The sequence below is a fragment of the Mustela nigripes genome, chromosome 1 (genome assembly GCF_022355385.1).
Source record: "Mustela nigripes isolate SB6536 chromosome 1, MUSNIG.SB6536, whole genome shotgun sequence".
NCBI lineage: Eukaryota > Metazoa > Chordata > Mammalia > Carnivora > Mustelidae > Mustela > Mustela nigripes.
Window position 1 is genome coordinate 9,743,006 of NC_081557.1, and position 15,054 is coordinate 9,758,059.

The 15,054-nt window shown below is 61.1% G+C and overlaps 1 protein-coding gene across 7 annotated transcripts in view; it reads left to right on the forward strand.

Annotated features, from left to right (window-relative positions):
- The first annotated feature begins 3,528 nt into the window (after nucleotides 1-3,528).
- The window catches only part of SYT7 (synaptotagmin 7), a 59,702-nt gene continuing 48,176 nt past the window's right edge, over nucleotides 3,529-15,054 (forward strand). For all 7 annotated transcript variants that reach the window (XM_059404423.1, XM_059404429.1, XM_059404438.1 and 4 more), the window contains exon 1: nucleotides 3,529-3,931. In XM_059404423.1, the coding sequence (XP_059260406.1) occupies nucleotides 3,901-3,931 (31 nt within the window). In that variant the 5' untranslated portion in view covers nucleotides 3,529-3,900. The remainder of the gene's footprint in view (nucleotides 3,932-15,054) is intronic.

Here is a 15,054-nt window from a genome sequence, read left to right on the forward strand (position 1 = left end):
CGAACTGCAGGGACAGGGTGGCAGAGCTCATCCTTGCTGTTGGCCTGGCAGATCAGCGGGCTCTGCTGTTGCCCTTCACAGCTGCCTTCTGGCTGGTCTCCGCCTGTCCCTCCTGGATCCAGCAAATGCTCAGCCTGAGCCTCTTGCCACATGGATGGTGATAAGGAGAGAGGTGTGTTTGTTCTGTCTTGTGAGCTGCACAAACAGCTTCCTCGGCGTTTTTATTAATAATTCAGCCCATGGCAAGGGGGAGGGGAGAGGGGGGACCAGGAGCTGTGAGGAGACCAGGCCAGGTAGAGGCGGAAGGGGAACCCAGGAGCCCTGCCTCCAGCCGTGGCCTAGCGACAGAGCCCAGCAGCCTCAGGGGCCCTGTTTAGGAGAGCTTGGGCCTGCTATCTGCTCCAGAGGGACAGAACGTCCATTCCTCCCTGCTCTGTTCCACCAGAAGCTGACCCAGGACACCTGGGCCCTAATGACCACACCAGACCAGAAAGAGGCCTGAGGGGCCCACAGTACTCCGTGGGGCATCCCTGGGGAACCAGGTGCTGCCAGCATTTCCTGCCACGTCATGGAACCCAGGACAAAGAAGCCAGCAGTGTCACAGAATGAGAAGCTTTCTCTGGGCCCTCCTCTACCAGGGGATAGGAAGGGGAGGGGCAGAACACCAGAGGCCCAGGCTCTCACCTTAGAGGGCCACAGCCTGAAGTCAGGACTGGGGTGATTCACCTGCTCTAATCTCTTCCCAGAGGACCTGCTCACTTCCGCACACTTCATCTCCAGCCTGTGCCCAGTTCTCTGAGAAGACAGGGACTCATGGTGGGCGTGGCTCTTGCTCATGCTCTAGCAGGAGAGTGCAGCCTTCAAATGGTCTGAGGTCAGATATCTAGAAGGACTTCCTTGAGAGGCAAAACATGGTGACGAAGGAGTCTGTTCGAGATCCATCAGGAATAAGTTCCCCATTCCAACTATCACGTGAAGTGCCTTACTGGTACCATCTTGTTTACTCTTTATAATAGTCCAACAGGTAGTATTTTTATCTCTATGGTACAGATGAGAACTGAGGCCCAGGGGTGTCAAGTAAGCGGCCTGCCTGGGGTCACACGGCTATGAATGGCTGGGCTGTGTAAACCTGTATTCTTTTCTCTCCCCAGTAATTCTGCAACCCCTAGACAAAGTGAATGAGGCCCAGAGAAAGGGTGTCTTCAGAGCTTTTCCTGTGTCCATGATGCAAGCAGGAATTAAAACCCAATGAGGTTCCCAATGCCTCAGAGACTCAGTCTCCACAGCGACATCTCATGGGATTTATCTAGTATGTCTGAGGGACTGTCCATCTCTGACGTTCTGGAAGAGTGGCTGCTACCGCCTCCTGGGAGTGAGCGAGTTTGGGATTTTATGTTTGAAAGGGACAGGCTGTAAGCTCTCAGATGGGGGTGGGCACCGGGTCTGCTCATGAACCTACTAGTGGTTGGCAAAAGGCTGGAGACAGGACCAAGGGTCTCCCCTCGATTCTCTTACCAGCAATCTGTGTTGCTAGCTGTGGGCCTTGAGCTCCCTGGCCTGTTCTTTCTCCCTCTAAACGCCTGGTCTTCACCATCTGTCATCCGAGTGGTGGCCTGTCAGAGGTCGTCTCCCCACCAACTCTGAAAAGCTCCAAGACTCTAAACGCTTATAAAGATCTGTTGAGTTGCCATGATGAATTCTGCTGTCCCCATCTGGACCCTCACATTGATAGATGGAGAGATTTCTAAGCAGGGAACCTTTTTGTGTGGAGCCCATTGATGGCACGAGGTAGGGAAGACATGACTATTTGGTCTTTACTAGCTGGGCAGTGAGAGGGGGAGCTGGTGGAGGGAGCAGGAACAAGTCAAGATGAAAGACCCCGGAGTCCCAGCCTTTTGGCCTGGCATCCTAGGGTTTGCCAAGAAGAGGTTTGTGGATTTATCCTGAGTTCTTGGCTGCAAATGGGTGGGGATGGCTGCAGGGTATACGAAACATAATCGCCCTTGACCAAGGGATGAAGGCTGAGATTTCTGGCCAGGGACTAATTATGGGCTGGAATCTACAGCTGCCTTTTTTTCTTCTTCCATTTTTAATTAGAACATTCAATCCAAGGAAATCTGTTCTTCACCGGAACACTCTTCATGGAGGTTTGCTTGGGGGAATTTCCTTATCTGTTTCTCAACTGAAAAGCTGTGGGTGGAGGTAAGTGTGTGCCTGCGCACGAGTATGTGTATGTAATAGGCTCCATGCAAGTTCAACGGTATGGGGTGTGTGTATGTATGTGAGTGAGTGAGTATCGGGGGAGACTGGAGACGGAGGCTTGTCCCTTTAGGTCCTGGCTGCCTCCTGTGTTGGGAGAAGGTGGAGGTGTGGTTGGGTGTGAGCTGTGCATACAGTCAGTTAAGTGGATTCCTCTGGGGGGGATAAGGAATCCTTGATTTTATAAACCCTGGCTCACCTTCTAACTTCATTCTCAGTGGAGGGGCAAGCAGATTGCTGCAGCGGGGCTGAGGGTGTTGCCCTCCTGCCTGCCCCTTTGAGGAGCAGCGTTCCCGTGTGCCTCTCTCTCCTGTTTGTGTGCTAGTGTCTGTGTGTGTGTGGGGCGGGGGGGGGGGGTGGGGGGGTGGCTGGTTGGGGAGGTGGGGGGGCGGGGGGGGGGGGTGGGGGGGGGGGGGGTTGTGGTGTAGCTGATTAGGTATGTAGGTGTGCTGGGAGGGCTCCTTACCTGAAACCACCAATAATTAGTTTACTTCCAGGCTTTGCAAATTTGGGGGAGAAGGGCCCCTTCTCCCTGCCCCAGAATCAAACACTTTGAATTCTAGGATTCACCTGAGTTGGGCTGTGCGGACCTGACAGAGGGGATGAGAGAGCCAAGAGAGCCCCAAGGTTGGAGGAAGGAGGGATTTCTTTCTTACCCACTGTAGTGCTGGGTCAAGGAAAGGGAAGGGGGTGAAGTGGAGGAGCTGGCTTTGCGGCTGGCTTAAGTGGGAAGGGTCTCTAGGCCTCGTCCTCCACTGAGGGTGGCGATCCTGGTCCTTTCTGCTCGGGCTGTGTTCAAATTCGGGAGGACGGCCAGAGTGGCGAGCCCAGGCTCAGCCCAGGCAAAAAAATCCATTCCTGGTTTTTGCACACACCAGCCCGACTTCCCGGGACCGGCACTGTGTCGAGTCCCGAGCTGACGCCCTCGAGCCGCCACCAAGCGGAAAACCCGGAGTGGTTTTCCACGCCTCTTGGAACGGAGTCAAAGGGCACCTGGGAGGAGGTAGGCAGCCGCCCAGCCCCGCGCGGTTCGAAGCCGCCGCCATCAGGGGCGTCCCGGCCGGGCTGGTCAAGCAGTGCGGCGGGACCCGCAAGCTCGCAGGGCCCACCCGAGGGCTCCGTGCCCTCCCCGCGGGGGCTGCGGGCGGAGCGCGCGGGGCGGCTTGGTGCCCTCGGGGCGGCTCCGGGCGGCGGCGGGCGCGGGGCTGCAGTGCGGCGCGCGGCCGGCAGCGGGCAGCAGCGGGCGCGGGAGGCCGCGGTGGCGGTGGCAGCGGCGCTCGGCAGCGGGCGGGCGGCGCCGGCGGTGCCCCGGGCGCGCTCACACACGCGCTCACACACACACATACACACGGCCTCGTACACACTCACACACGCTCCGGCGCGCACACGCGGCGCGCAGGCCGGAGGGAGGAGGCTCGGCGCGGCTCGGCGGCGGCGGCGGCGGCGTGCTCGGCCGGCGGGCGGGAGGGCTGGCGGGCGGCCCCCGCTCCCCGGCTCCGCGGCTCCGTGCAGCCCGCGCGGCCCCCGCCCTCGGACCCGCCCCCGGGGGTCGCCCGGCCCCATGCCCTGCAGCGGCGGCGGAGCAGCGCGCGGCCGCGGGCGGCTCTGAGGAGCCCGGAGGGAGCCGGCGACGAGGGGACCATGTACCGGGACCCGGAGGCGGCCAGCCCAGGTAAGCTCGGCCCCGGGAGGGCTGGGGCGCCCCGCACCGGCAGGCAGGACGGCGGCACCGCCGGGCGCCGTCTCGGAGCCCCAGCCCGGGGCGGCTGTCGGCCCGAGCCGCACAGACCTACCCCCCCATCCCCCCGGGGTCATCCCAGCCCCGGGGGCGCGGGCTTGAGCGGCAGCGACTCGGACCCCGGGCCCCGCAGTCCCGGCGCTGCCAGGCTTGATGCCCGGCGCCGGCTTCGCAGTGTCCCCACAAGGACCTCCTCCCCCCACCACCCCCCAGCAGCCCAAGGACAACGTGTGTGGCGGAGCGAGGAGCCACTGCCCCCGCGGGAACCGGGCAGTGCCCTCAGGGGCACCCCCGGGTCCCCAGCACCAGTGCCCCCGGGTGCCAGCGCTGGGGGACCCCAGGGCAAGGATCCCAGGCAGCTTTGGGCCAAGGTTGTGGGCACCGGGGAGCAGAGTGACATCGGCGGTGCCAGCCGTGAATTGAGAGGGTGCCAAGGGGCAAGTGGGAATCTGGTGCAGTAGCAGGGGAGGGGGGCTTCGGCGAGGGAGGGAGGGGAACCGCAGGAGCGTTGACGAGGAAGACAGGAGTACCTGAAGGGAAAGAGAGCAGAGATTGGGGAGAATGGGGTGCCAGGGGAATGTGATCCTGGGTTTGGGGAGGGGGAAAGCGAAGATCCCCAAACTCACTCCAGTCCTGTCGGGGGAAGGAGGGGGAGGGGCGGGCTCCCTTGCATCTCTCCTGAAGGAGCCGGGGAGTGGCCCAGGAGCCCACGTCTGCTTGCCATCCTTCAAGCCCAGCCGAGGAGTTTTTCCTCCTTCCTCGGGAAATTGCTCTGCCATTTCCTCCTTGGCTCCTGACGCCTCCTCACACAGTGCCCACCTGTAGGCAGGTCCCCTGCAGCTCCTGCCCCAGCTGTCTCAGCTCCCACCTGGTGTGCCCCACCCCAGACCCAGCACCCCCCAGGCTGCCAGTTCTGGCAGCGGGGTCTCTGCTTCTGGGTTTCTCTGTGATGCTAGAAGCAAGGCACCCCAGCCTGAGGACTTGCCGAGCCTCCAGGCGTACCACTGCTGGCCTCCCTGGGCTGGGGGTGCTGGGGGAGGGGGCCGCCCTAAGGCTCTCCGTAGAAGGGACCTTGAGCCCCAAGGATTTTGAGGGCAGTCCCATGGACACCAGCTTCGTCCACTCTTGTCCCAGCCCCACATTTGTTCTCCCTCTAGGGACAGCCTCAGCCTGTCCCTGCCTCCTGGGGAGTCGGGCCCCCACCCCCATCAAATCGTCGCAGCCTACTAAGTCCATTGAGGAGGACCTACTGGGTGCCAGGCATTACATTCACTTAGCGCTTGGGGATAAGAGGGAGAGAGACTCCGGCTCCCTCTCCGGAACCTCATGGCCATCCATGAATGTCCTCCAGGTGATGGCTGAAGGAACATTGCCTTCGGACACCCCTCCCTTCATCTCTCTGAACCCAGGTTGCTGACCCTGCCTCTTCCTCCGCGAGGCTGCCAGCTCCCAGCTCTCGGACCGAGGGCTGAGGCAGTCTCTGGCTGGGATCACCCTCCCAGAAACCAACCGCTTGGTTCAGAGGCCAGCTCTAGGGTAGGAGGTAGAAGAGGAGATGCAGTGAGGACACTCCCTTTCCCCCCAGCCCTGCCAGGCTGGCAGCGTCCCCTTTCCTGTTAGCCCGGTGGCCTGGGCGCCTGCCCTCATCCCTTCTGCCTTCCTCCTCTGTCCTCCCACGCCTGGGCACCATGACATCACTGGTCCTCCGAGCACCTCTGCCCTCTGCGTGGAGGCCAACTTGACATGCTTGGCATCTTCTGGGCAAAGGGCCTGCAACCCAGTGTTGCCCCTGGCTTCGTGGCAGCCCCTGGGGTGTCTCCCTCTCTCCCCGCCCCCCAAACAGGCCTCCCTCTGTGGTGGAGACCTGTCTTACCCAGTTTCGGTTGCAGGGCCCACCAGTGCCAGGGGAAGGGGCAGCACTGACCCACCGGGAACAGGCAAGGCCTGGGGTTCACTTCCCACGGGACTGGATGGGGTCAGAAACAGGCTGGAGAAGGCAGAATCTGCTTTTGATCGTGGGTTCTCCCTGAGGGGCCAGAGTCCTCATCAATCTGGCCTCTGTGCCCAAGCCTCTCTGCATCCCCACCCACCTCCTAGAATCCCTACAGCTCCAGGCCAGCCTCCGCATTCCCTCCGACCCCCCTGGCTTCCCTCAGGTCCCCCAGACTCTACTTCCCCAGGCGGGGCTGTGTGTCCCCCATTTCTCTCCCCTACCTCCCCTTTGCCTGGCACCTGGTAGGGGCGAGATATGCAAATTAATTCCTGTGTGATTCAGGCCCCTCCTTCTGGTCCCCCCCCACCAGTACCTTATCTGTCCCGATTCCCTCATCCCATTCCCAAGGACACCTGTGGCCCAGTCCTTTTTACAATTTTTTCCTCTCTCATGTTCTCCTGCTCTTCCGTGTTCCAGGCTGGTTCCAGAGTGTCCCCGAGGTACCCTCTCCCTCAGCGCACTCACCCTGGTCTCCACAGGGTTCAGCCTGATGCTAAGACCCTGTCCACAGTTCCCTACCCACTTGGGCCCAGGGCTCTGAGGCACTTCTGGGATCTAGCTCAGCTGAAGCAAGGGACTGTGGGAAAAAGCCAGAGCCCAGTGAAGAACGAAGACCAGCCCCCCTCCCACACACCCCCATTGGCTTCTACTCCAAACTCTGTCCAACCTACCCAGCAGGTGCCTGCAACTTCCTCTCTGTCCCCTCCCTGAGGCAGGCGGCCCTCTCTCTGTCCTCAACCCTCCTCCTATGCTCATCCTGGAGCTGGCCTGGCCAGGCCTCCCTGTGTCCCTTGGACCCAGGCCCGGGGCCAGGCAGGGCCTCAGCAGGCCTGCAGGGGTCAGCGTTGCAGTGGGCGGGCAAGACAGCTTCAGGGAGGGAGGGAGGGAGGGAGAGGTGACCTTGCAGTGAGTGAGCGAGCAAGCCAGAGAGGGAAAGTCGGGGCCAGCGCAGCAGTCCCGGGAGAGAGGTCAGGTCCTGAGGCTGTCTGCCTGCCCCCAACCCTCTGTGAGCTTGCCCCTGGGGTAGCATGGCTGGAAGTCTTATCTGTCCCACCTGTTAGTGGGCTCTGCCCCCTACAGCAACTCTGCCAGAAAGGTCATTGTCAGGGAGCACAGGAGACACGCACGCTGCATGGGGCAGGGGGCCTTGGCACAGTGGGTCTCCTGTCTCAAGGCAGAAGGATCCATGAGATTGTCCAGGCTCACCCTCCACCTGCTGAGCACAAGTTCAGGACAGAGGCCATTGGGTGATGTGTGGGGCAGGAGTGAAGGGGTAGGGCTGAAAGGGCCACCAGGATTAGGGACAAGGACTGAGGTGTGGGAAGGTCCATGAGGCCTGACTGTCTGACGGGTTGATTCACCATCAAACTCTCCCCCTACCCCATCTACCCCTCCACCCACTTCTCTACCCCCCCACCCCATCTGCACAGGCTCAGACCTCCCTGGCTTGCATCTCGGGCTTTGGTCCCAGTCTAGGGCTGAAGAGCCAGCTATCTGCCAACAGGCCTTGAACAGGACGGGGTTGGGGCGGGGGCGGGGGGGGGGGCTGAACTCCTGGGTGGGGGGGAGGGCTTCTGTGCGTTTGGCCCCATGCTGCGTGCTCCTGTGGAGACACGACCCCTCCGAGGCCTTGGGTCATGTTCTTTGGTGGCTTTGTGAGAGCAGTGACCAGCCAGCTGGGTGCTTGAGAACTGGGGAACAATGGGGAGGGAGATAGTCTCGAAGCTCCTCCTGGTGGGGGAAGAGAGGCTAGAGCTGGTGGGATTGGGGTGGGAACATGTAGGCCAGCAGTTGACAGGTGAGGGACAGCTGGAAGGCAAGGGAACAGGTGGGTTTCAGGCCCCAGGAAGCTGGGCCCTTGGCTCGCCCCAAGCTTAGAACCCAAGGGGCATTGAAGGCAACATAGCCTAGCAGCGAAGGACTCTCCCCTCTCACCCCCGCCCAGGCCAGCTGTCGCAGGAGGCCTCGAGGGAAAGGCAGGGGAGGAGTGGGTGGTTCCTTCCCTCTCACCCCCCTCCTGTCCTCCCACTCCCACTCCCCGCCCACCTTCTATCCTCTGAGGGACTTTGAATACTTATTGAATCTGATGGACCGTTTTCAATAACTGCTTCCCCCAGGGGAGCAAGGCTGTGAACGGCAGTGAGGGGGGCCATGTGGGGCCGGTGGGAGGCCAAGTCCTGAGCCAGGGACTCACGGCTGGAAGGGGAGTCTCTATGACAGTCTCCTCAGAGGTCCCAGTGCGTCCCGGGGGGGCGCGAGAGGGGGGGGGGCAGGAGCAGCTCCGTGGGCAGTGCCCGGCAGGTGGCCTGTGAGGCTGGTGAGGTCAGCGCTGTCGTGGCGGTCACTGGTCTGGCCAGGTGCCGGAGCGGGCTGGTGCCAGCCTCGGCCCGGGTGCCCGCCTGCCTTGCAAAGGGAACCCCGGCCGGAGGTGCCAGGAGGGTTGTGCCAGTTTGGTAGCCATGAATGTGCCTGACCTTCCAGGCAGTAGGGGCAGCCCGGCTGGGCCCTGTCCAGCTTGTGTCTGGAGGGCAGGGCTTTGGTCTCACCCAGCAGCGTTCCCCAGGGGGTGGAACGGAGTTGGCAGACAGCGGCGTGGGACCTGTGGAAGGGGCTGGACAGTGCCCAGAGCCTGCGCCTGGAATTCTGGACCCAGTTGGTTTGGGAGTGGGCCGACACGTTGGTCCTGCTCCAAGGGGGCTCGGTAGCTTCCTCCGGGAAACCCATTGGAGGAGGTGTGTCTCCTGGGGGTGGGGGGCGCCGGACTGGGCGGGGAGCTGACTTGAATCAGGAGCTGGGATCTTGGGGGAACTGATGTATCCTTGTCACTGAATGCACAGAAACAGTAACTGGTGAGGGCACAGCGGGGGGCGGTGGGGGAGCTCCATGCCCCTGCCCCTGCCCCTGCCCTATATGACGGTGGGTGGCAGCTGAGCCGTGCTCGCTGATCTAAGTGCCAGCTGTAAACAGCAGTAATGAGTGTATTTGTAGTTAGGTGCGTTAAGGTGCGCAGAGCGGTGATGGGAAGCAGCGGGGAGGCGCCTCTCCTGGCCCAATCCCCAGTCAGTCCAGGCAGATGCCCTCCAGGGGCCCTGCCTGCCCGCACCCCCCACCCCGCCACACCCTCCCACCTGCCGCCTGGCGGCCTCTGAGGCTTCCATCTGCTGGGAGCAGCGAGGGCCTCACCTGGCTGCATGGGCGTATGCAGGTGTGGACGGAGGGCCCTGGGAGCTTTGGTGTGTGCAGATCCGGGCATCTCTGAGACAGCATGTGGGTCTGTCAGCGTGCGTGTGTTTGTGTGCACGTACTGTGATTTCGTGTGCGTGTGTGCACCCCTCCCCCGAAGCCCCGAAAGGAGGCCCACCCCCACCCCCATCTTGGAAGTGGCCCTGCCCCTTTGATGCCCTTCTCAGCGTGCAAGAAGCAGGGGACTCTTGGCAGCCTGCTGCAGGGGGTGACCCGTTCTGCCTAGCAGAGGAGACAGGAGGGACAGGTCTGAGCCCCAGCCTCAGGGGGCACCTACAGAACCCAGCCAGCTCTAGAGCCCTCAGGAGCCCCTGTAATGAGAGAACACGATTGCCAGGGCGGGGTGGGACAGGGTTGGGTGGGGGGGGGTCAGCCCTAGCAGGTGGGGATCTCAAGGTGCTGGTTGGTGAACGGTGCACCCTGCCCCCCCCCAGCCAGGCCCGGGTGGCGTGGGGTGTGGGTGGCCACAAGGGGTGCCCGCATGAGGCCCTGCGTGAGGGGAGCAGAGAGGACAGTTCTGCGGCTAATGTGTCCAATTAAATTACTTCAAACCCTGCAGCGGCAGCTGCTCCCGGCGGGGCCCTGGGTACAAATTGGATCCGTCTCATTACCACGGGTGGTGTCAGCGGGGCCGGAGAGCGGTGGCCAGCTCCGCCGGCACACGGCAGGCCTCCTCCCCCTTGTTCAACCTGGGCCCGCTCCAGCCTCCTGGCACGTTGGCTCACTCTGGTACCCCTGGTTTGCCAGGTCCTGCGCGCCTCCTGACCGTCCTGACCCACCCCAAACAGCTCGAGGGCCCTTCCCAGCCCTGACCGTCTGTCTCCAGGAATGGGGGTTTCAGGCTCTTTAGGGGGACCAGCCTCAGGAAGCCCCTCTCAGGGCACCCAACACACCCTGTGGCCTCCCTTGATGACATGAGTGCCTTAATCATGTCAGGTGATTGCTTGGGGAGCACTCAGGATGTCCTAAGCGCTTCACATATGTGGCACAGGGGGCAGCTTACTTAAGCTAGGTCTCTGGGGTCAAACAGCCAGCTGTATGTTTGAACCTCAGCAGAGACCCTGGCTGCTCTGTCCCAAAAGCAAGTCGCTCCACTCTTCTGGCCTCGGTTTCTTTCTCTGCAAAATGGGTTTGATCATGGTTCTTATTTCACAGGCTTGGAGGATGAGGCGGGGTAAGGCCGGAAACAGCCTTAGCTAAGAGCCCAGCACATAGTAAACACACAGGCAACGACAGCTGTTGTCAACACTGTCCTGCACCAAGTGATTGATGGCTGGTATGAGCATTCCCGGAGTTCCAAGGAGGACGCGCCTGCTTCAGCCGTGGTGGTGGAGGAGGAGTCAGGGAGGGCTTCACTGAGGCGGTGTCAGTCGGTTACCTTCGGGATAGCAAACATGTGTTGAGCGACCCCTATGCTTCGGATGGCACCTGGCACACATTAGCTCTTCCATCCTCCGACCAACCTGGGAAGGGGGAGCTTGCAGTTAGAAGTCGGCTGGGAGTTCCAGCAAACACCAGCCCACCCAGGAGCGTGAGCTTGGAGTCCAGGGCCTTGGGTTCTGAAGGAAGCAGAAGAGCTTCCCACGGGACGAGCAGGGGTGACGTGTTCGGTGTGGAGGGGACAGCGCGTGCCATGGCCCAGAAGCAGTTTCTTGTTCCGTGGAAGCAGCCATGGGGGCCTGAAGGGGCTAGGAGGGAGGGCCAGTAGCAAGAGCTGAGGCTTGGGGAAGGTGGGTTAGGACAGATTCTGAAGGTCTTGGCATTCTGAAACAGGAAGACTGTATTTTTTTTTTTTTTAATTAGGACCATGGATTGCCATGGGTAACTTTGAAGCAGATCTCTATAAAGAAGTTGAACTTTGCAGTGGTGTGGAGGGTAGGAAGCCCAGAGGGAGGCAGGTCCATGGAGCTGGAGTCCCAGGTTAACGCATGTGTCCCCACCTTTGCCCCGCCCTTCCTGGGTCTCTTCCCTGTGCAGGGCTGAGTCTGAGGCACCACACCGTGGCATCTGCAGAGCTCCGCTGGCCTGGGGCCCTGCCCTTGGCAAGCTTGGGCCAGGTAATGGGCAGTCAGGGAGGCACCAGGTGAAGAAAGGTCAGATGGACACTCCCCGGGGGTTTACCCTGGGACATGGGGTATCAGAGACAGCACCCACCCAGGTAGGCTGACCCAGGGCCCGGTGTACACAATCTATCCTCCTGGGGGTCGACTCTACACCCACCCCACACCATGGTCATCAAGGCCAGGCCCTGGGGGGCCCCCACCAGAGCCAGCCTGTCTGCGAAGCAACTGGGCAGGCACCTTCCTCTCCAACCCCACGGCCCCCGGCACGGAGGCCCATTCCCTAAAGGGCTTGGGTACATCATCCCACTTCCCTCGGGGCTTGTCCCAGGGCAAACGCCCTCGCCCCCTCAGGCGACAGCAGCACACAGACGTGTTGGGATCTGGGCCCATGTGCACATGTGGTGTGGGTGTGCACTGGCAGCAGGGAGTCCATGACGGTCTACCTGGCCCGCCTACCTTGACTGGGGATTCGTTTCCCTGGGGATTTGGGTCAGATGGGCACTGAAGAACATAATGGTGAGGAGGGAAGGGCGGGTCAGGAAAGGTGGCAGGGGAGGCTCTCCCAGCAGGGCCTGGCGGGTCAACGGATCACCTTGTCCTTCACGTTTGACATTCCATCTCACCTTCATGGCAGCCCGACGAGAGAGACACTGCCCCCACTGTCGTACAGGTGAGGAGCCCAAGGCCCAGAGAGGTGGACTGTCTCACCAGGTCACTCAGCAGAGCCGGGATGAGATTACAAGGCAGCCTGACTCCAAAACCTGGGTCCTAACCACCGGGCTCAACGGCTGTGGAGCCTGGTGCCTCTCTAATCCCACTGGGACCCCAGCCAGCCTGTCTCTCGGCCCATCACTTGGAAGGAAGTGCTGGGAATTGGTCCTGGCTGCAGAGCTGGACTCAGAGGGTGTCCCCACTGCCTCTGTAGTGCTGGAGGCATCCCCTGAAGCCTTTGTTCTCAGGTCCCCGGAGTGGGTGGAGCTTCCTTCCCACCCTGACTCCTCTCCCTCTCCGCAGACTCAGTGGAAGGTTCCTCTCAGTCAAGGGGAGGCTCTGAAAGGAAAGGGAGGCACCCCTCACTCCCTGCTTGGCACCTGCCAGCCCTGGAGGAGCCTCATGAATCGGCTGTGTGTGGCCCCCCCCCACCCCGTTCCTCCCTCTCCAGCCCCCGCCTGGTTGGGGAGGTGCGAAGGAAGCGGTTTCACAGCCTGTCAGCTGAGGCCTAAAAATACCCAGAACTCTGAGATGCTTGGGCAGGGGGAGGAGAGAGCAGGGACCAGGATGGGGTGCTGAGGGGGGTGCCGGGCTAACTTGGCCAGAGACACCCTCACAGCTCCACGGTCCTACTCAGACGTGATGGGCAGCGATTCCCTCAATGCCCCCATCTGACCCCATTTCTGGGTCTCGAGAGCCCCGACCCTCAGACCAAGGGAGGGCTTAGTGTCAGACGGGAACCGCGGAGCCCAGGCCCTTCGGATCCTCTGGGCGGTGGCTCTTTCTCCCTCCCCGCCCCTGAGTTGGCTGGCATCTTCAGGCCGTGGGAGCCAGGCTGGGCGTGTGCCTGCTTCCTTCCTGGAGAAGGGGCCTGCTTCTGTGAGGGGAGAGGCGTGAGGAAAGGCAGCGTGGATGGGGGTGCTGGCAGGTGTGCAATGTGATGTGTGAGCCACCCAGGCACTAGAGCGGGGCCGAGGAGAAGGGGTGTGGTGGCCCACGTCACTGCCACGTGGCCGTGTGCTGACGCTTGGCACAGGGCCCCCCGCGAGTCTGCTGGTGCCCAGAAAAGAGGACCCGTGTGTGTGTGTGCATGTGGCCCCGCTGGAGCTGGCCTCTTCCGGGCGCCAGGAAGCTCGCGGAGCTGCAGGACGGAGCGAGTGTGGCTGTTGCAGACGGAAGCGCGGGAGTGGGCATAGCGGTATCAGCCGACACACAGTGCATCACGCAGCCCCGTGATGGTCACGGTTGCTTCCCGCGTGGAAGCGTGATGGCACAGGTGCCCATGCAGAGGGACATGGGAGGGGCTCCCCAGGGCACCTAAGGGACTCATGAAGGACGGAATGCAGAGTGGCAGCCAGAGCATGGGCTCTGGATCGAAAGTCATGGGGTTCCCGGGGCACCTGACTGGCTCAGCTGCTGGAACATGCCGCTCTCCAGCTCAGGGTCATGAGTTCAAGCCCACATTGGGTGTAGAGGTGATTTAAAATAAATAAATACAAATTTAAAAAAAAAATTTTTTTTAAGCAATGGGGTTCATATCCCAGTTCTGGCATGTATCAATTAGTCATGTGACCTTGGGCAAGCTGACCTCTCATTGCTTCATTTCCCCATCCATAAAGGGGAGGTGATAATGGCACCCACTTCAGGGCACCGCTGGGGGGATTCGAGGAGCTGACGTATATGAACTGGCCGGAACCGAGACTGTCGCCGTGTCGGCAGCATGGGTACATTAGCTCTTCCCATCTGGTTCGCCACTTCAGTGGCACAGGTGGGAGCACCGAGTCCAGAGAGGGCACATGACCTGCCCAAAGTCACACAGTAAGTTAGTGGCAGAGCCAGGACTAGAAACCAGGCTCCACTGTCTGAAGATGGGGCTTGTTCCAATGCAGCACTTCCTGATTGTGCCCCCACTTTGGACCCCAAGAATGTGCTGGGACTGCAACCCCACTGGCATCGGGGCCTGAATTCTGCCAGGGGTTGGTCATGGGAACTTGGGGATCTGAGCATCTTCAGATAACGCCGGTGGATGGGTCCTCCAGGGAGCGGTCAGTGCACTGAATTAGTAACATGCCACTGACTGGCCTGTGGACTTGGCCAATGACTCGACTCTCCTGAGTCTCAGTTTCTTCCTTATAGTGGAATTCCAGTAATACATACATTGTAGGGCTCTCATGAGGACTAAATGAGATCGTGCACGCAGTGTCTGGAACATGGTATCTAGTAAATGCTCAATTATGTTAGCTGCAGTTAGAGCGCATGCAGAGTCCTCCCGCTCAGCGCTCCAGAAGCAGTCTCTTCCTTTGTTTCTCCTTCAGCCTCTGGCTGCCCTTACTTCCCTAGACCGATCAGGGACAGGCTTGCTGACAACGAAGACCCGTCTTTGTCTCCTGTTATTGGCTTCGCCCAGGAAGGAACAGGACCCACCAGTGGGACTTAGACCCTGAACCTTCTACATCTGGCCTCATCACCCACCCGGTATAGGAACTTGGACAAGCACCATTTCCTCCGGGTCCTTGGTTCTCCCTCTTTCAGGTAGAGAGGCTGGACCCCATAGTCCCAGAGCCGCCTGGTCATGTTGCTGTGTGACCCCAGAGAGTCCCTGGCTCAGGCCACTGGAGGCGGTGGCAGGTTGATAGGAAGGGAGGTCAGCTGGCTGTCCAGGACGAGTGGAGCATCTGGGGCCTGTGCTGACGGGTGGCTTGCCATCATGCTGGCCCGCACCTGTGGCTGCGTAGGAGGGCGTGCGGGCCCGACTGGCTGGGGCGCTGACATTGGGGGAGGTTCAAGGACAATGACTAGAGAGAGCCCTCCTTGGGACCCTGGGAGCTGCCACTGCGGCCATCCTCCCCCACGCCCCCCTCCTCCCCAGGGCTTTCCTTCAGCAGTCCTCCTTCCTCCCTGTCCTTACTCTCTCCTTCCCCTTCTTGGAGTCTCCCAGTATCTCCCTCTCTCTGCTTCTTCCACTTCCGTAATCTTGACCATTTTCCAGGGTGCCTTCTTCCTTCCTCTCCTTCCACAGATGGGAGGCCTCTTCCCCCTCCTCTGTC